The sequence below is a fragment of the Dendropsophus ebraccatus genome, chromosome 5 (genome assembly GCF_027789765.1).
Source record: "Dendropsophus ebraccatus isolate aDenEbr1 chromosome 5, aDenEbr1.pat, whole genome shotgun sequence".
NCBI classification, from domain to species: Eukaryota; Metazoa; Chordata; class Amphibia; order Anura; family Hylidae; genus Dendropsophus; species Dendropsophus ebraccatus.
In genome coordinates, this window is record NC_091458.1 from 103,944,845 (window position 1) to 103,967,273 (window position 22,429).

A 22,429-nucleotide genomic window follows, 5' to 3' on the forward strand; every position below is an offset into this window, starting at 1 on the left:
CTGCTGCAGCCCATTCATTCCTCCTAAGCTGCAGCACTGTACTTCCCATACCTTCATCCCTATGTGCCCCTTATATAGTAATAAAGCCCTAATCGTCCCCCCTATAGTCATACACCCCTATCCACCATCTATCCCTATGTGCCCCCTATATAGTCATACACCCCTATCCACCCCTATGTGCCCCCTATATAGTCATACACCTCTATCAGCCCCCGTATAGTCATACACCCCTATCCGCCCCCCGTATAGTAATACACCCCTATCAGCCCCCCGTATAGTAATACACCCCTATCAGCCCCCCATATAGTCATATACTGCTATCAGCCCCCCCTGTATAGACTTACACTGCTATCAGCCCCCCGTATAGACATACACTGCTATCAGCCCCCCTGTAGTCATACACCCCTATCCGTCCTCCCTGTATAGTCATACACCCCTATCCCCCCCTGTAGTCATACACCCCTATCCGTCCTCCCTGTATAGTCATACACCCCTGTCCGTCCTCCCTGTATAGTCATACACTATCAGCCCCCCTGTAGTCATACACCCCTATCCGTCCTCCCTGTATAGTCATACACCCCTATCCGTCCTCCCTGTATAGTCATACACTATCAGCCCCCCTGTAGTCATACACCCCTATCCGTCCTACCTGTATAGTCATACACCCCTATCCGTCCTCCCTGTATAGTCATACACCCCTGTCCGTCCTCCCTGTATAGTCATACACCCCTATCCCCCCCTGTAGTCATACACCCCTGTCCGTCCTCCCTGTATAGTCATACACTATCAGCCCCCCTGTAGTCATACACCCCTATCCGTCCTCCCTGTATAGTCATACACCCCTATCCGTCCTCCCTGTATAGTCATACACTATCAGCCCCCCTGTAGTCATACACCCCTATCCGTCCTCCCTGTATAGTCATACACTATCAGCCCCCCTGTAGTCATACACCCCTATCCGTCCTCCCTGTATAGTCATACACCCCTATCTGTCCTCCCTGTATAGTCATACACTATCAGCCCCCCTGTAGTCATACACCCATCCGTCCCCCCTGTATAGCCATACACTGCTATCAGCCCCCGTATACACATACACCCCTATCTGCCCCCCGTATATCATACACCCGTCCGTCCCCCCTGTATAGTCATACACTGCTATCATCCCCCCTGTAGTCATACACCCCTATCCACTCCCCTGTATATCATACACCCCTGTCCGTGCCCCCTGTATAGTCATACACTATCAGCCCCCCATATAGACATACACTGCTATCAGCCCCCCTGTATAGTAATACACCCCATATCTGCCCCTCCCTTTACAGTCATACACCCCTTTCCCTATGTAACCCCCTGTAGATACACGTCCAGGTCTCTGCTGAGACCCCCTAATAATGACGACATTACTTTTATTTTTTTTTTACTTTTTTTAATCAAAATATTGCTCGTTTGGCATAGCAAGTGGGTGTGGTTTGCAAAAAAGGGGCGTGTCATAATTATCGTTCAATTATCGTTACCGCAGCTACAACCGCGATAAACCGCAATATTGATTTAGGCCAATATCGCCCAGCCCTACATGTGGCCATGCAGCTTCTTGGGATGTGCAGGCACGTGGCCATGCAGCTTCTAGGGGCGTGCAAGCACGTGGCCATGCACAACAGGGGACATTGTTACTATGTGGAGGCTAAGGGGACATTATTACTATATGGAGACACAATGGTGCATTATTACTATGAGGAGGTGCAGGGGGCATTTTTACGGTATAGAGGCACAGGGAAGGATGTAACTAATCATTAGATAGGCTGCAAAGCTACTACATGATACCAGTATGTCCTGCTATATGGGGGAATTATTTGACCCTTGAATAGAGCTGTTAGTAGGTGCAGGACTTTGCCACGTTAGATTTCTGACTGATCTTATAATATCTTATAGGTTTTTGGTTCGCCAACCATTGCTGGAATGTTGACGGTGGCTGCCAAAGGTTAGAGGGAACACCGACTGTCAATTTTGACTTCTCGCAGACTTATTAAATAGTGCTGATTGGTCAGGGTCTAGGTGACCTCCACTGATGGCTAGAGAGGCTCATTTGAAAGCTTCTCTCCCCAGGTTGCTGCTTTCCCCATCTTGTTGCATAAGACAGGTTCCATTATATGTCTATAAAGCCATCTTAAGCCCCAATAAATGTCAATGGGGTTCCTCGGGCACCAACCAGTGTGCAATGGATCTGCTATTACAGTTTTTTTAATTGTTCTGCTCCAGTAACAGAGCAAAACAATGGCATAAAAAGTGTGAACCCAGCCTAAGAGGTGCTTGGCTTAGGAATGCTAAGATACAGCTGTTAAAACCACGTGCTAGTGTGGAATATTTTAATATTATAGTCTACAATGAAAACAAGTGTAATATAGTTACCTGGATGTAATAGATACCCTTCCTCTGAGCATACATCATTAGGAAACAATAGTCTAAGTTTTGTTTGGTTCGCCATCTGTAACAGAATAAAACAGCACAAAATATATATTATCATACCTTAGTTACACGAGGACAAATATATAAATATGTTAATAGTAGAATATACTATACTATATAATACTAAAAGGATTTCATGACTAATATATATGAAAGATATCAGAAAGCAAAGTGGTGCCATTGCAGCTGTAACATTACAAAGGAAGGTTTGATCTGCGGCATTGCCCTGTCCAACAGTTTTTTTACTGGTGTTTAAACAGTGGCTTTTGCCTAAACACAGACGGTAAAGTACTATAAATACACTGGCAACATAGAAGACGTGAATCTATTTCTTAGCAGACAAGCGCGCTAAACCCCGCAAGTGTTTCTTCCATAAACATTACAGTGTAACTTTGTAATACATACCTAACCCTTTCCTTGGAGTCTCCAAACGTCTCCTTTAAATTGGTTAAGTCTGGATAGTAAGTAGCAGGCGGAGAAATCACTTCCACCAAACCGGAACCAATTTCTGTGGAGAATCTGATAAAACAGATAACATATTAAGGTTACTGATTCTGGACGTTACGCCCATGAAGAAAACTATATAAGTTTATAAAAACAAACTCTAATAGAGCTCCCACCTCACAAATTACATTATCTCTATATACTAAGGCACTGCTATACACAAGCTGTTCTGATTAAACAGCCAGGTATTGCTGCTGACTGTAGGTAGGAAGATGAGGGACAGAACACATACTGTCAGCCGGCAAGTAATAACAAACAGGCAAATAAAATGTATCCAGATGACACATGCAGCATTTAGCGGATGGCTGATGATCACAAAAGTTGCTCTAAGAGGATAGTGCAAGCCTGGAGGAGAAGGCACCTGATCAACAGACAGGACGTCCTGCTGTAACAGGGAATGTTGCACTCTTAGGGTGGGTTCATACTGAGGAATTCTCACGGATAATATCTGCGGAACTCCGCTGTCTGTCCGCACGTACGGCCGCGCGCCTTTCCGCCAGCCCCAGAGACACCATTCTATGGGCCGGCGTATTCCGCTATCCGCAGAAAGAAGTGCGACAGCTCTCCCATAGACAGGCTATGGCACACTGAGGCAGGCGGGAGAATTCTGCCTGATTTACTCAGTGTGAACATACCCTTACAACTAAATGACCAAGGAAAAGTGTAGTCAGATCAGTAGGTTGCCTCACTACAGTACCAATAAACATTTACACTTATTTTGTGGAAAATCCCTTTAAAATGAAAGAAAGTAACAGGAGGGGTAGACTTTATCCCACATTTAGGCTATGTTCACACACAGCATTTCCATCAGTGTTTTGGTCAGTCTTTTCTCAACCAAAATCAGGGGTAGAAATGAGAGGGCAAAAATATAATGGAAAGCTTTGCAGCTTCTATGTTTTCAATCCACTACTGGTTTCAGTTAAAAAGGACTGACCAAAAGACTGACAGAAATACTATGTGTGAACATAGCCTAATCTATTTTTTCCTTTTACATGTGAATGTTAATGGGACTGCTCCAGTTGACTTTATGTCCTACACCAACTGTTTTTGTGTTGCTCGGGCAGCCATGGCTTTTAACCGCTTACCCCTCACTGTCACAGGACTTTCCATCGATATATCCTTATTACTGCACCTACCGATCTACTCTATTCCTGTTATCGGCATAGTGAAATTTGTAAATCAAACCTTTAAAGAATCGTTCTGGCTACTGGAGGCACAAAACGTCCAAAACACCCTTATAGTGAAAGTGTTAGTAACATGGCAACCATTTTCATGACTCTACATGGAAACAAAACGAATCTAATCTCCCAGAAAGGGAAAGGATGACAATCCAGCATCTGTCAACAGATTACTGAAGCAGATATTAAGAGTCATGAATAATTACCAAATCCCTATCAATATCCTAGTTGATCTGTGGAGAACACATGCTATACAGGTCCAGGCATTTATCATCAAGAACTTACTCTTTCTCTAAGCTGCCAACCACGCTATGGACATATTCAAGGTCTGTCTACAAAAACAAAACATGTTAGAGAAAATAAAAGCACACAATCATTCTTGTCGCTCACATAGCAAAATTAGTTCAAAGACCTTAGGATCGGTTCATGTATTGTTTGCCCTACGTTTCAGATATGCAGCAGTGCAATGGCGCTGGACATAGCCTGCTTGCCTCTTGACAAAGCCACTGAGGTGGTGAAACATATTGAGGAGGGTCACAATTTAACAGCTTTGGCATATCCGCCTAGTCATATAGTATTTTGTTAGCAATCGGTTCCTAGCCCTAGTGGCTGGCTTTTCAGTGCCAGCATATCTTAGAAACATGAATATTGATGACTGGCGGCTGATACTTTAAAACTGTCTTTAAGAGGAGGAATCTAATAAAGTTGACATAACAAAAGAATTTTAATAAAAGGGAAATATAGGGTAGGTGACCACTGGTGTTTATAGGTACTGAAGGGGTCCACAAAGATCACAATGGTGAAAATGAATTCTAATCACTAATATCACTCCCTGCCCCCATTGGGAATTAAGAGGTATTCTGGTGAGGCAATTCTTGTATCTGTATTTTAAAATAATCCTGAAATATTGCCGTTTTCATTTTGGCTACTCAGGCTAAAACTAATCTGAGACCAGTGGTGCCCTCCTTATCAACACAGACAGGAGTACAGTGACAGGCGCCACCGGTATATGGATAACACAGGTACACACAGTAACTAGTGCTTACAACTCAAGCCCCCCCTCTGTATAAATGTTGTGTCTATGTCCATGGGGCTTACCATAAAGTGTCATTAAATGCTGTTAAAAAAAAAAAAAAAAAACTCAGGCAAGATGGCAGCCCCCATAGTAATGTATTACAACTAAAATGTAAAAAATGTCAATATAAATAACAGAAAACAAAAAAAGAACATGATCCAGTATCTGTCGCTAACCAGTCAATACAGTCTCTAAGTACTTTGTGGGACAATTATATAGGACGCCAATTGACTTTCTGAAGATGGAAACATGAAGACTAAACTAAGACTTCATGGAAATGTTGCCATTGACTGGACCCCAGAGCTGCAATGTATTATATGTCAAGTAAAGAGACGGACTTACTTCTCCTATGAAGACTATTATAACACAGTCAAGTTTCTCTTCAGGAGACAATTTATCTATCAATGAATGTAGAGTTTCACTCAAATACGACTTAACTTTCCTTTTCACGGTTGGGATGCCCATTACTATTGACACTGAAAGGAGAAAACAATAAAGACAAAAATGTGTAAATTTTATGTGTACACAGAATTCTCTGACATGTAAAGAAACCTAAATGACATAGCTTCCTGTAAAGTAACCTTAGTTTTCTTCACGCAGATGTCACAGCCCATGGATTCTGACTAGACATCTAATGATCTAAGAGTCTCTTATCAGAAGAGCACAAAAAAGTTTTTAACAATTACTGATTAACAATAACGAGAGCTTTTGGGAACGACCTGAAATCACTCACAATCTTTTTATTCCTTCTGATCAAAGCAAAAGAACTAATGACGTGTACAACTAGCGATTAGGGAACGATTAACAATAATTTTATGGTCAGCCTAAAAAGATGCGATTAACGACACACTAGTGATTTTTTGATTGTTGCCTCCATATACAGGAAACTTTTATTGCTTAAATTCAAATATACCGATTTTTGGGGCGATAAGCTTCTCATGTAATAGGGCCCTAAAACGGGGTATAATTTTTGGCAAGATCTGTAATTATCTACAGGATAAATCCCTTTAGGATTAGGCAGTATGTATAAAGGACATCTCTGTCACTCTGAAACGCTAGTTTTTATAAACAAAAAGTATTTTGCTACATAATGTGGCTGAATATGCTGGATATGAACAATGCCCATTTCTTGTGATCACAATTATTGAGAGGTGCGCATTCATTTAACCTGTATAATCCCTAAATAATTACGCTAAGATTAAGTGTAACATTTCTCCAACCCTAGTAATTCACAAGCATAGACAACTACTTTGACATCTGAGATTCTGGGCTACAACTAATCCCAATCCCAACTAATCACCCCCCTTACATGGCTAAACAACCAAGTAAGTAGGAGAATCCAGTCCTTTTCACGGAAAATGATGATGAAGCTTGTACTTCATGTAAATGGAACCAAGCAAAATCAGGATTGGCTGACAAATCCTTATACCTGTATTACATACATAGGAAATAGAGATGAGCGAATCGGGTTCGAGTCGATCCGAACCCGAATGTTCAGCATTTGATTAGCTCGGGCTGCTGAACTTGGATAAAGCTGTAAGGTTGTCTGGAAAACATGGATACAGCCAATGACTATATCAATGATTTCCACATAGCCTTAGGGCCCTATTACACCGGACGATTATCGCGTATTCATTAACGATTAACAATCTCAAACGACCGCTATTGCGAAAGACCTGAAAACGTTCACTCATTTCCATGGAACGATAATCGTTACTTATGATCGTATTTGCGAACGTCGTCTTATTCAATGCAAACGATTTGCGAACGTTTTGCGAACTAGCAACGATAAAAATAGGTCCAGGTCTTATAAAGCAATCAACGATTTCTCATTCGGTCGTTAATTGTTAACTGCATTTCAACCGAACGATTATCGTTTAGATTCGAACGATTTAACGATAATCTGAACGATAATCGTCCAGTGGAATAGGGCCCTAAGGGCTTTATCTAACTTCAGCAGCCACCGCTAATCAAATGCCAAACGATCGGGTTTGGATGGACTCGAGCATGCTCCAGGTTCGCTCATCTCTAATAGGAAAGTAACATGCTAAAGGAGATCCAGAAATAGGAGGGAAAACCAAGTAATGAAAGACGGGAAAGCAGTACGGAGACAGAAAAGAACAGAAAAATGAGAAAAACACTGCGCACTGATGGTTTTGGCAGATACAAGTTATGCATTTATCTTGGAAGTTCATACCTCCTGTTCTTCCAAGACCAACCTGCACAGCAGGCTGGAGGCTTCCTTCATGGTTTAATAAATGAGGCATATGGTAGTATATATTTGGCACTTGAAGAGTTTTTCTGTAATTTAAATCCTTTAACAATTTTTGAGCTTCATCTGAAAGGGAAAAAAGACAGGAAACGTAGTTTAGTACAACGTAATACACTGAATTATTATGGAGCAAACGGAACAACATGATATAAAGTAACAGGTCATATTTTATAAATGCTTTGCTGGAAGACTTCCTTACTGCTGATAAATACAAGCTTTATAATCCAGCACATAGTAAGGAGTGGTGGAGTACCTCTTTAAAGATCCAACCAAGTATAAACCATGTGCAGCTTAAAGTGACACTGTCACCCCCTATTTGCATTTTGACTGCTCTCCACAGGTGTAAAGGGTAAATGTTACAGCTTTCATTACTTATTTTATATCACACCTCGTGGTGCTTGTTCTGGTAAAAAGGTGTTTTTATCACCTGTGAATTGGTAAATGTGGGCAGGGCCACGCGGGCTATGTGCCACATCGCCCCGCCCCTAGCGCCACTTAGCTCCACCCCATCCGTGACATAATCACCACATAGGCCCCGCCCCCTCAGCAGCCATTGGAAGGGCCTGCCTAAAGCTCTAGGCCCCATCCCTTAGATTGTCCCACACCAATGGCTACTGAGGGCAGGGCCGCCGATAGGGCAGTACAAGTGGTACTGCCCTATGGGGCCCGGACCCTAAGAGACATGGGGGGGGGGCACGGCCCCCCTTGCCACCTGTTTTTGAGCACCCAGAGAAGCTGCGGCCGCGCAGCTTCTCGGGATGCACAGATCGCTTTGATGTTCCGCCTGCACATTGAGCGGGCGGAACATTAAAGCGATCAGAATACAGGAGAAGGACCTGTCAGCGTCCTCCTCCTGTATTCTCTCCCATAGGCTGCCGGCACTTCATACCAGCAGCCTATGGGAGGCCGGGCCGTGACCTCTCTGGCAGGCGTGATCATGTGACGTCATCACGCCTGCCGGAAGTCCCGTCCCTGCGGCTCGCAAGATAGAGCCCGAAGAGGAGGAGGAGAGCTGCTGCCTGCACCGCGTGGATTAGGTGAGTAGGATGTTTGTTTTTTTAGGGGCACCTCTGGGGGCATTATTAGCTCATGGGGGGCACCTCTGGGGGCATTATTAGTATATGGGGGGCACCTCTGGGGGCATTATTAGTATATGGGGGGCACATCTGGGGGAATTATTAGTATATGGGGGGCACCTCTGGGGGCATTATTAGTGTATGGGGGGCACCTCTGGGGGCATTATTAGTATATGGGGGCACCTCTGTGGGCATTATTAGTATATGGGGGCACCTCTGGGTGCATTATTAGCTCATGGGGGGCACCTCTGGGGGCATTATTAGTATATGGGGGCACCTCTGGGGGCATTATTAGTATATGGGGGCACCTCTGGGGGCATTATTAGTGTATGGGGCACCTCTGGGGGCATTATTAGTGTATGGGGGCACCTCTGGGGGCATTATTAGTTCATGGGGGCACCTCTGGGGGCATTATTAGTTCATGGGGGCACCTCTGGGGGCATTATTAGTTCATGGGGGCACCTCCGGGGGCATTATTAGTATATGGGGGCATCTCTGGGGGCATTATTAGTTCATGGGGGCACCTCTGGGGGCATTAGTTCATGGGGGCACCTCTGGGGGCATTATTAGTATATGGGGGCACCTCTGGGGCATTATTAGCTCATGGGGGCACCTCTGGGGGCATTATTAGCTCATGGGGGCACAGCAGGGAATCCTACATACAGGGGGCACAGCAGGGGATCCTACATACAGGGGGCACAGCAGGGGATCCTACATACAGGGGGCACAGCAGGGGATCCTACATACAGGGGGCATCCCACATTCCTACTCGCTTTACTGCACATAACACCAAACAGTGCAGTTACTATGGGAGCCTACAGGGGGGAGAAAGGAAAGGAAGCTGTTAGAAATGTGCGGAGCCTAAATTGTTTGTCTCGCAGGTTCTGAAAAGATGAAACGTATCTGGAAGGAATCATCATGGAGGACTGGACTGGATGGAGAGGAAAAGGGAAAGTGACGCCTCAGATCAAAGAAGACGTCACCTGTGAGTCACTGTATGACACTTTCCTTTTTTTGTAGAACATTATTTAGTAGGGGTGCCCCGAGGTGACAGCTACTACATTATCTGTACTGAGATATCACTGTGTTATCTGTGCTGTTACATAGGACTGCAGGTGACATCTGCTACATTACCTGTACTCAGAGATATCACTGTGTTATCTGTGCTGTTACATAGGACTGCAGGTGACTACTACATTATCTGTACTCAGAGGGATATCACTGTGTTATCTGTGCTGTTACATAGGACTGCAGGTGAAATCTACTACATTATCTGTACTCAGAGATACCACTGTGTTATGTGGTGTTACATAGGACTGCAGGTGATATCAGGTGATTTCTCCAGGTTGCAGAAGTTCAAACTTCATCATGCCCTGGTGTGCTGGTGTCTGTATACATGTGTGCTGGTGTCTGTATGTGTGTATACATGTGTGCTGGTGTCTGTATACATGTGTGCTGGTGTCTGTGTGTGAGATCAATTCTAGAGAACTGGCTCATATATCCCATTTTCCCTAGTGGCTTAAAATGTAACCTCTGTTATACAGTTATAAAATTGTAGAACCTAAATGTGAACAAGGTGCAATTCAAATAGACACTTACTTGTATAGCTGTCTCTTGTGCTCTGTATGCAGTGCATTATATTCACCCTTGCAACGTACAATTTATAGCGTGTCTACAAGCCCAGCGGGGCTCATTATGATGGAGACTAAAACTTATACAAGAGTGGGGTAGGGGTTCCCCTGTATTCAGAATGCTGTTGAGTGCTAGGCAATGCCCCGTCTGGGATTATTGAATTTCGAGGGTCTATGCAGAGCAGGATAAAGACACCTCTGCTGCACAAACAGGATCTCCTAGAAAGCGTTCTCACCGCCATGTATTCGCTATCACTGTCTTGGGTGAGCTAAACTAGTCTGCCTGGGGGGGGGGGGGGTCATTTGTATATGCTCACTAACATGGAACAGCCTCATTATATTAGCCTTATTAACATATTCTATGTTAGTGAGCTTACCGGGTGGGATATTGGTGAACATATACAAATCAAACAGCCCCCCCAGACCCTCGAAACTCAACAGCATTCTGAATACAGGGGAACCCCTACCCCACTCTTGTATAAGTTTTAGTCTCCATCATAATGAGCCCCGCTGGGCTTGTAGACACGCTATAAATTGTACGTTGCAGAGGTGAATATAATGCACTGCATACAGAGCACAAGAGACAGCTATACAAGTAAGTGTCTGTATGGTGACATTTAAATTGCACCTTGTTCACATTTAGTTTCTACAATTTTATAACTGTATAACAGAGGTTACATTTTAAGCCACTGGGGAAAATGGGGTATATGAGCCAGTTCTCTAGAATTGATCTGAACCAAATTATACCTCCCAGCAAGGCGTGGGTCGAACACACAATTTTTTTTTTTATTAATGTGGGGGGCCCAGACACTTTGGTTGTATGGGGCCCCGAAATTCCTGATGGCGGCCCTGACTGAGGGGGCAGGGCCTATGCGGCAATTATATCACGGATGGGGGCGGGGCTAAGTGGCACTAGGGGCGGAGCGATGTGGCACATAGGCCGCGAGGCCCCCACCCACATATACCAATCCACAGGTGATAAAAACGACTTTTTACCAGAACAAGCACCATGAGGTGTGATATTAAATAAGTAATGAAAGCTGTAACATTTACCCTTTACACCTGTGGAGAGCAGTCAAAAGGCAAATAGGGGGTGACAGTGTCACTTTAATCATATATATTGGATACACACACAGATGTTTTTTTTCATGCAAAGCTCTAAATCCCCTGTATCCAGCTACAAAGTTACATGATACATTTCTTACTGCCAGCAGCATCCACTAAGGGGAGCTCATGTGCAGACTGAAGACAAGTTTTACTAATGAAGCATATCAGGCACTTCTATGTTTTATTGCTTTGAGATTCCATTTTTTGTTGTTTACTTATACTGTCTCATGGTCCTTTGACTGTCATGGCATAGTTTTCGATACTGACTAAATAACATGTTACTCAGAGAAAGCATATACAGTATGTACAATGCATCAGATCATTCTGAGTTTTCTTTTTAGGTTTATGTCTTTACGGTTATGAAAAAGAATGTGTTTTTAAAAATTATCTGATTTAAAGGGGTTATCCAGCGCTACAAAAACATGGCCACTTTTCCCCCGCTCTTGTCTCCAGATTGGGTGGAGTTTCAAACTCAGTTCCATTTAAGTAAATGGAGCTTAATTGCAAACTACACCTGAACTGGAGACAAGAGAGAAGGAAAAAGGGCCATGTTTTTGTAGCCCTAGATAACCCCTTTACAGGGGTAGTTCAGCAAAAACTTTTCTTTAAAATCAACTGGAGCCAGAAAGTGTCAGATTTCTAATTTTCTTCTATTAAAAAAATCTCAAGCCTTCTAGTACTTACCAGCTGCTGTATGTTCTGCAGGGAGTGGTATAGTTTCCAGTCTGAAGAGAAGGAGAGGTTTTTTTATGGGGATTTGTTACTGCTCTGGGCAGTTCCTGTCACGGACAGAGGTGGCAGCAGACACTGGAAAGAATACACCACTTCATCCACGCTGCCCCCGTATTAGTCATATTTTAAAGGGACCATTTGCGTGTCATTTATCCCATCAGTGTAATGGATCAATACTATAGATCTGTAATATGGATGCACTATGATCTGTAATACATCTGTAAGTCATATATGAATGTGTACAAATAGAGAGGGAGATTTATCAAGCCGCCTTATAGTTAGGCTAGCTTCACACAATGTTTTTCTTTCTGTTTCACAGTTTTCGTTTCAGTACATTAAATTTTAAAAGGGGTTGTTTAACAAATATACTGATGCATTATGTTAAATAAAACATATTTCCAACGTACCAGTATTTCTTACAATGTATTGTTTGAGGGATATAGACTCACCAATCCCCTAGGTGCTGCTGTTTCAAAACCGGTTGCCCTTGGTTACAGACCACCACTTTCTCGAGTCAATAATGCTGTGGTCAATTACAGTCACATGATCTGTGCCATTAGTACTGACAGCTGGTTTTTCCTTGACATGCAGAAAGGGGGATTGTGGGAAAGTGTCTGCACAGTTGCATGGAAACAGCAGGTCACAATTAAAGGGGAACTATCAGCAAATTAGACAAATCTAACCTGCTGATATCCCCCTATAGAACCGGGGATTCTGATGAAGGTATGTGTCTTATCTTCCTTCTCAGCGCTGGTCCTGTGTTGTTAGTCGGCCGTAAACTCCCCTCTGGAGCACTGACCCGTCATCAGGCCTGCCCCCCCCCCATTATCATTAGAAGGGGCGGGCCAGATGATGCGGCGGCGCTCCTAAGGGTGCTCCGGTTCAGAGTCTACCCCAACTAACAGCGCAGGGGGAAGGTAAGATACATACTTTCCTCCTCAGCGTCCTCCTCCTTAGATTTATCTAACCTGCTGATAGCTCCCCTTTAAGAGAGAAAACCAGGAAGTGATTATAGATGCATAAGGATGAAAAATGGTACAGTGATGTAAGCTACTTTACACATTTGTTCTCCTTCACATATATGTATGTGGCACACATCTGACTGTACCTTCTTTGCTTTATGACGCCACCCTTTAATGTACAAAAAAAAGGGGTCAACCACATTTTTGTGTACGCTAAAAATAAATTTAAAAAAAGGATGTGCGTTGATTTGATCCCCTTTTTTATAATGGAAATCAATGGAAAATGGATGTACAAAAATGCATTCCTTTTTTTTTTGTGCATAAAAGGAAAGAAAAAAAACAGATTGAAAAACGAAGTGTGAACCCAGCCTTACAATATAATTTTTTTTTTAAAACTGATCCATTAAACGGACTGCAAAAACGCAGTGTGAACCTACCCTTACAAGGCTTTACACTTGCTTGTTTTCCCTGCTTCTAACATATCATCAAGAACCGACAGCTTATAGATTAACAATGTTAGTCACTTCCCCGGTAATGGCTGACTGGTGTGTATCTGACCAAAGTGTGAGTGTTACAAGTAAGCCATACTTATGCAACCAAATAATACTCTTACTTTATTCTGCACACTCAGCAACGCTATCCTCATAGATAAATCCTAGAATACCAAATGCTTTTTAAATATAGGCCTACAGGGGATTCCTAGTGTATGTCATCACAAACCACTGGCCTGTATATAACATGGCATCTGTAGATAAATGTAATCTCCAGTCAGTATATGCTGCCGAGACTGCAGGCAAACACTGACCCCAAGAACGGAAACATCTTAATGGAGCCCTCTTTCACATCTATGCACAAATACAAACGCATAAAGCAGACGTGTATTACCAAGAGCACAGTTTACATATATCAGAAAATAAGCACCTGGATTCTGCAACATGACAAAAATGCTGGAGCCATGGAAAAGCCAGGCCTGGGATATCATGGAAAAGCCGGGCCTGGGCTAGATTTATTTATAGAAGATCCCGCAAGTAAGAAAGTAGAAAACAGAAGCTGAAATAATGCAGAGTCCTGGAAAAGGCATATAAATAGATCTTATATACACACACATACATGTGGCCTCAAGATCAACCCTTGGGGGCCACATATGCCTACTGGATAACCCATATAAAGGAATATACCCAATCACGGATAGGATCACTAGGACATGCCATCACCTGATAATCAGTGGAGGTCTGACCTCTGGGAACACTGTGTCCTCTTTTTATTATTTTTTTCCTCGCCACAAGGGCTTACAGAACCGTACCATGGCCCCATACATATAGGAGCGCTGCTGTGCAGGAAAATTAGAGGAGGATGCAGCAGTACACAAGCACTGCATCTCCTTCATTCTCATGATCAACTGGCCCCTCACCATTCATGGTGGCATACCCTAGTGATATGCAATTACTTTAGGAGATGGGGATACCCCCTTGGTAAGATACCTTCTGAATAGTTAAAGTCGGGCCTGTTTACCTGAAAAATGACTTAATGCGTCTCTGCTCCCATTTGCCTCTGACACTGCCTTCCGAAATTGTTCCAGAATAGCATGGAGCTCCGATGAGCGCTGGAGAGTTCTATGTTCGGCAATACGTAGGCGTTCCTTCAAAGCATGAAATTCACGCTGATAAGCAATCAATTTCTCTGCAGAAATACAAATAATACCAATGGGTTCCAATTAGTTACATTAGTGGCTTTCCTACTTCATTATCACTATAGAGAATAATCCCCATCACCAGGTTACACTACAAACACTGGTCACAAAAATATGACCAACAAAATTTGGAACACATACAAAAAAAAAAAAAACTGTTCCCCCATTGGGATACTTGTACTACATATTCCTTACTTCAGATTTGCTATATAGTTAGTGATAGGCTAAAGCAAAACAAAAAAACACAGTTTTTCCACTGACCATATGAAATTGGCTAGTCAAGAAAGTTTTATTTTTTTCCTTTAAAAAAAAAAAAAAAATTAAAATCACTACAATTTAGAATTTCAGAAATTTTAAGAAACAGTAGTTATTGTACTTTTTTGTGTTCTCAATAGATAATAATGAAAATCATGTGGATACCTCTCTCCATAAAATAAAAAATAAGCGACGCTTACCTACCTGATCCTCTGCTACGCCTATCCAATTGTGACCCATCCTGTTGATCTTGACTTTATGGTGTCTCAACACAGTAAAAACCACCTCAGCCACATACTGACTAACACTCACTTACAGGATCCGCAGTAGATCTGCAGCGGATTTGAAGTTGCAGATTTGCTTTGAATGTAATCTGGGCCATCAAATATGCTGCAGATTCAAATCGGCGCCATCAAATCCGCTGCGGATCCTGTACATGTGAACACACCCTAAAGCAGATCGTCAGCAGATTTGATGGCGCAGATTTGAATCTGCAGCAGATTTGATGGCCCAGAGTTACTTTGCATTGAATCTGCAACTTCAAATCTGCGCCATCAAATCTGCTGCAGATCCTGTACGTGTAAACGCACCCTTAGGGTGCGTTCACACCTACAGGATCTGCAGCAGATCTGCAGCAGATTTGATGCTGTGTTCAGTTATTTAAATGAAATCTGCTGCAGAAAATCAGCTGCAGATCCTGTAGGTGTGAACGCACCATTAGTGGGTATTTCCTGTGCATCAAAACATGGCGCAGGAAGCACTGATCAGCGGTAGTCGGCCACAACAGGAACAGCAGTGGCACGGAATTAGGCAGGCAAGTATCACTTCTATTTAAAGTCAGCCTTTAACCACTTAATGACCTCCAATACCAATCCCAAAAAAAATGCATTAAATGTCTCACTACAATTAGGAAACATAATTTTCACAATGATTTTTTTTACAGTATATAAATGCATATACTGCTTCTCGTAATAATGCTGACATATTCCACTGTGCTGGGCATGGATAAAAAAAAAAAGGAGGCACACTAGCAAGAAATGAGGCTCACAATGCCATTCCACCATGTCTCTCCTTGCCTACTTGGAGCTTCAGATCCAGTGACTACATGGTTAATGGAGCATCCCATGTGAAATTCCCATTATTTGCCAGCATTCCTCTTTTTTGTCTTTCAGGTTTATAAATATACACTGTAAGCAGAACAAAGTGGACGATTTTCGTCTAGAATTCTGTGATCAGCGACTTTCCAGCTTAGTGAATAAAGCCGCCTGCAGACCCGTATTAATTAGAATTGTAGCAGCTCTCTCCGGTGGGAATAGAGGCGGCTGTCTGTATGCATCAAACAAGACGAGCTGGAGAAACAGATATCAAGAACAACAAGGAAAAAGGAACTAAAGCACATGTTTCATTGGTTGTGAGTAGGAGGGGAGAAAAATCACTAGATTGCTAAAACTGAAAATATTTGTGTGTTTTCCGGAGAATTTTCCGTACGCACGAAGAGTCAAAGTTTTACAGAAATTCCCAATATAGGGCAACTTCAATACACTTACAAGTGCTGCGTTCAAGTGCAGAGCTGCCAATATATGAGAAAAACACAATCCCATATATACTAGAGGCTTGTCTGCTTGACACCAACCCCCAATTTCTCTCCTGGGGAATCTTGGTACATTAAAGGGGCACTGTCATGGGAAACAAACTTCAAGAAATCAACAGGGATTGTGATTGCAAGCAGTTTTGCAATATGCAGTACTCTCTATTTTTTATGTTTAAATCAATGTTATACAAATAGCCACTAGGTGTTTTCCTTCACTGTGCATGTATACAGGTGTTGTGCATCCACTTTCAGAAGCAGAGGATCCTGGGTGTGCTCGCATTGTATGGTCAGCTCTCCTGTCACACAGCACCAAAACTCTGTAACCACACAGTGACATTATACAGACTGAATTGTTGCATAACAAAGAGCATTGTGTCCTGGTAAGCTACAGAGCTCATAAAATAATTTGCAAAAATTTATAATATAATTAGCCCAAGTTAATTGTCCTCAGTTGATACAACCTGCATGATGAACAGGTGTCTTTGCTTGCGTGAGCTCAGGACTGGGACTACCCCTGTTTGGTCTGTTTTTTTGTTTTTTTTCTTTAACAGAATTTGGTCGTATGTATAACACTGATTTAAACATTGAAAACGTAAAAAAAAAAAAAAAGTGAGTATATGGTGAAACTGCCTGCCATCACGACCTTTGATGATTTCTTTTAAACATTTTTTTGCTAAAGGTACGCTATTAGATAAAACACAGCTAGAAATCTGTATAGTGTTTAGAATGTTAATGGGGTCAGTTGTTCAGAGTCATTATTTTTAGGGCAAGTGTTCCACTAAAGCCCCTATTACACGGGGTGACATAGAGCCCTGTCAGCTCTCGCTTGCTGCCATCACGGGGGGCGGGCAGTTTAGTTGTCTGGGTGATCGGTAGATCGTCTGGGCATCCCATAGCAGATAGTAGCGGTCTGCTGCAGCTGATCGTATTCCTCGAAGCGACGGCAGCAGATCATTGCTATATTAGTTGTTTGTCTTTCAACATGTTGTAAGACAAACGACAGCAACGATCAGCCGACATTGTTCATTTACACAGGACGATTATCGCCCGAATAGGGCGGATCATGTACATTAGGTATGTGTGTTAAGGTTGACTAATGTATTATTCTCTCCTCCAAACAGCAAATAAAGAAATAGGAGAGGTAGAAGTTCTTGGGAAGGATGTGACATGATTCTAGCGACATGATGCAGTACCCACTATATGCGGAATAATGAAGAAAAGAGCAAGAGAAAACCATGATATTCAAGTGGGCAAGGAATGTGCTGCTCGCTCTGCGCTAGACAGATCTGTGTCTAGACGGCAGCCCTGTGCTATTCTGCAGGATAGCCAATAAAAACAGCTTTGCTGGTCAGCAGTAAGAACATATTGGAGACTCATTGGAGGAAAGCTGAATGCAAGATTGACAACTTTACTTATAAATACTAGAAGACAAAAGGCAAGGGTGCAGCCTATAGCAACCTATACCTCCTACTGTACACAATGTACCATGAGTCAATAGTACAGGATAGCTCACACAGCTTATCAAAGAAAAGGCCTCTGTGTCTAAAAATATAAAATGACATTGCCTACATTATGGAATTTCTATTGACGGCGACAAATATTTCATATACTTTAGGTCCATGCATGTCTTATAACAAAACAGGATTTATATATTATATGAAATCACAAGTCCGCCAAAGCTGGTGCCAGGCGTGCCATATTGGCAGATTGGCGCCCACCAGCGCTACTCCTGCTTCAGCTTATAGCCCACCATTAATAAAGTCACAACACCCATTTTCCAGGAAATAACCATGTGATGTGATGTTTGCTTTTCTGCCCTTTCAAAAGCCGAAGCAGAAAGCTTCCAGAAATGAAGCCTTTGCCTGTGGAACATATCATTTTTGTTAAGTGCTAGAGTTTTTCTATAAAAACATAGGGCTGAAAGGAGCTCTTTATTCAGTGCACGTCAATAGGTTGATTCATTTCACGTTCTGCAATGTTTGCATTTCCACTCTGAAAATGTGCAACTCTTGTGTACAGTAGATTGCAGTCGGCTGCCCCACACAGTATCACACACATCTCACAGCTGGGCACTGTAGCCACCAGCCAAGAATAAAGGAGAGCTTTCTACTCCCTCCCATATGTGCAACAGGGAGGGGACCAAAACCTGCCTAAAATAGTTTATACTACGAGCCATGTGAACAGAGAAACGTTACATTTAGGCAATGGGACATAGAAAGTTCATAGAGAAACTAATGTTATGCAATAACAGACAAGCATTGGTGTTGTATGTGGTCTGTAATAGTACAAATGGAAAAATACTCAAACTTGTGTAAAAAAGTAAAAACTACAGTGAATAAACTTATAATGTACAAACATTTAATTCCACAGACCAACAAAACAAAATCAGCAAGTACATTTAAAGACACATATAAGGAAGACACATTTTAAATGGGTACTCACTTACCCTGGTCCCCCAGAACTCCCAGTCCAGCAGCCTCTGGTTTCCCACTGCTCTTTGCTATGTCCAAGGCGACATGGACCTGCCCAGAAATAGCAACAAGCGGAGACCAGCAGGAGCCCAAAAACCATTGGAACAGGAGCTGGGTAGGCGAGTATTATTTATTTAATATTTTTACCAGCCCCCAGCAACATATAAAAATTTAAATCTGTTGTTCCTAGAATACTGGATCAAACCTTCAATGAGTTACTTTTCAGGTGATGTGCACAGTGTGGCTTTATTTTTGCCATACATTTTAAGGCTATGTTCACATGGCGTAACGGGTCATGGAACGGCCAGTCTCTGCAAAGAGCATCACGGCCGATACTGCAGTACCGGCCGGATGATCTTTCCGGCCGCAGTGTTCTGATGCGGGGCATCAGCGCATGCCCGCATCAGAACTCTCATAGCACACAATGAAGTAAGCGGCCGGAGTAGCTCGCTTCATTGTGTGAACTGACAGGTCTTTCTGCGGCCGCAATTCCATGAATTGCGGCCGCAAAAAACTGACATGTCAGTTCTTTGCGGCGCCGCATGGGATCCCAGCCGGAGCGTATACTAAGTGGGCAGTGTTCCACTCTGTACAAAGTAAGACTGTTGTTGCCGATGGCAACAACGGCCGTACTTTTACGTAGTCTGAACATAGCCTAAGGCTGTGTAGACACAATAGGCAAAATTTATCATTCAGTCAAACTGCATTTTTTTCCTGTGTCCATTATTTTTTGCAGGCATTTTTTTGGGGGGGCGTGAAATTTATGTTGTTTGCTTTAAAATTGGAAAAAGCCAGAACAGAACCCCACTAAACTACTCCTCATATCTCAGCTCTGTAGGCCCTTGTTTCAAAGTGGGTCACCTGCAGTCACACCTGAATTTCTGGCTTTAATACCATTGTTGTAGCAGAGAAGAACATCAGCGATTAGAGACATAATCTGTTTGACTGTGCACATCCAGATTTACCCCTAGTCTAATGGTACACTATTATATGAACAGTAGAGATGAGCGAATAGTGAAATATTCGATTTGATTCGAATAGCTCCCGATATTCGACTATTCGATCGAATATCGAATCCCATTATAGTCTATGGGAGAAAAATCCTTGGGACCTGGAAATCAAGATTCGACGAATTGGAGGTCACCAAGTCCAAGACATCTTTAGAAAGTGATGCAAACACCTCTGGAATGCATCTGGGAAAGCAGGGAAGCAGTATTACAGGGCACGGTATTACCGGGGTTAGCGATCCCCGGCAATAATGAAGATTCCTGTAATAGTTAATATATTTAGTTAATAAAAAAAAATTCCGTTCTAAAAAAGTTATTTCATTGTTCAATAGCTTAATTAAAACAAATTCATGCTTTTGCAGTTAAATATACTGTTAATAAAAAAAAAATACATATTTATTTACAGTATATTTAATTGCAAAAGTATGTATTCGTTTTAATTAACCCATAGGCGACCCTGGATGTACCCGTACGTCCAGGGCCGCCTACCCGCGTTCAGAGCGGGGCCGCGCTCTGAACCGCCGCGATCCAGGGTACCGCATGTAGCGATCACACAGTGCCCACTAATTAGGTAATCAGAGGCAGCTGTCAAAGATGACAGCTGCCTCCGATTACCGGCTGCAGATGATCGGTGGTGGTATAGTGGGGAGATCGCTCCTCCGGGACGTTATACCGGAGGCGCGATCTCTGTACCTGATGCCGGCCGGGGACCGCTCCAAGATGGCGCCGTCCCCCGACTCGGCACTCGTTCTTTTCGGCTGCCGAAAAGCAAACGAGTGCCGATCTCATTGATCTTTGTTGTATATCTATACAGCAAAGATCTCAATGAGAGATCTGAGTGCATATACTAGAAGTCCCCCAGGGGGGCTTCTAGTATATGTGTAAAAGTAAAAATAAAAGTGATGTTATAAGTAAAAAGCCCCCTCCCCTAATAAAAGTCAGAATCACCCCCCTTTTCCCATGTTATAAATAAAAATAAACGAATAAATAAACATGTTTGCTATCGCCGCGTCTGTAATCGCCCGAACTATTAATGAATCACATTCCTGATCTCGCACGGTAAATGGCGTAAGCGCTAAAAAATCCCAAAGTGCAAAATTGCGCATTTTTGGTCGCATCAAATCCAGAAAAATTGTAATAAAAAGCGATCAAAAAGTTGTATATGCGCAATCAAGGTACCGATAGAAAGAACACATCATGGCGCAAAAAAAGATACCTCACACAGCCCCATAGACCAAAGGATAAAAGCGCTATAAGCCTGGGAATGGAGCGATTTTAAGTGACATATATTTGTTAACAATGGTTTGAATTTTTTACCGGCCATCAGATACAATAAAAGTTATACATGTTATATATCTTTGTAATCGTAACGACTTGAGAAACATATATAACAAGTCAGTTTTACCCCAGGGCGAACAGCGTAAAAACACAAACCCCCCAAATAAAAGAAATGCGTTTTTTTTTTCAATTTCACCACACTTTTTTTCTGGTTTCACAGTGTAGTTTATGCAAAAATTCAGCCTGTTATTGCAAAGTACAATTAGTGACGCAAAAAATAAGGGCTTATGTGGGTTTCTAGGTGGAAAAATGTAACTGCTATGGCCTTTTAAACACGGAGGAAAAAACGAAAATGCAAAAATTTAAATTGGCCCGGTCCTCTAAGGGTTAAGCTATTGAACAACAAAAATAACTTTTTTAGAACAAAAATTTTCTTTATTAATTAAATATTAACTATTACACGAATCGTCATCATAGCTGGGGACCGCTAACTCCAGTAATAGCGATCCCTGTAATATTGCTTCCCTGCTTTCCCAGGGAGCAGTAAACTTTATTAAAACAGCTAAAAAATTGTTTAGCTGTTTTAGTAAAGTTAATTTAGATTCGAATATTCGATCACATATTCAATCGAACTCCAATCTTTTGAATACTGCAGTATTCGATCGAATACTATTTGCTCATCTCTAATGAACAGTATTCATTGTAACATATATGCAATAACTAAGTATACCTAGGGGTAAAATGTTTTTTTTAAAATACTCTCTGGCTCTCAATGACTAAATAGATTCTATTATGTAATGGGAAGCATGACCAATCCTATGGGGCTCCTCATGTCCCAAACCTTATGATGTCTGCAGGAATAGGACAGCACAATAAATCAAGCAAAATGGATACTTGTAGATTCAAAAGCAGAACACAATGGATGAACAGTGAACGTAATTATCCCACAGAACTTCTAAGGAAATGCCAAGCGAAATCTTCACTGAATGCCAACACTGCTGTCATCTAAATCTCATGTTGTGAATATGTTTGTATATATTATGTGATCTTACCTAATCTGTAATACACTTAAAGGGGTAGTGCGGCGCTAAACTTTAATTCACAAAATAACACACATTTGTAATGTGTGTTATGTAT

General features: G+C 42.3%; 1 protein-coding gene across 3 annotated transcripts in view; it reads right to left on the reverse strand.

The window, feature by feature from the left end:
- The window catches only part of MGAT4A (alpha-1,3-mannosyl-glycoprotein 4-beta-N-acetylglucosaminyltransferase A), a 46,215-nt gene that overhangs the window by 14,209 nt on the left and 9,577 nt on the right, over window positions 1-22,429 (reverse strand). Inside the window, exons 1-7 of one of the 3 annotated variants that reach the window (XM_069970863.1) lie at window positions 13,922-13,984; window positions 11,991-12,031; window positions 7,418-7,558; window positions 5,563-5,696; window positions 4,431-4,477; window positions 2,869-2,982; window positions 2,407-2,482 (exon numbers count right to left, since the gene is read on the reverse strand). In XM_069970863.1, the coding sequence (XP_069826964.1) occupies window positions 2,407-2,482; window positions 2,869-2,982; window positions 4,431-4,477; window positions 5,563-5,696; window positions 7,418-7,487 (441 nt within the window). In that variant the 5' untranslated portion in view covers window positions 7,488-7,558; window positions 11,991-12,031; window positions 13,922-13,984. Of the gene's footprint in view, window positions 1-2,406; window positions 2,483-2,868; window positions 2,983-4,430; window positions 4,478-5,562; window positions 5,697-7,417; window positions 7,559-11,990; window positions 12,032-12,445; window positions 12,535-13,921; window positions 13,985-14,512; window positions 14,681-22,429 lie in introns of those variants that run through there. The other 2 variants (XM_069970861.1, XM_069970862.1) reach the window with 2 other exon arrangements.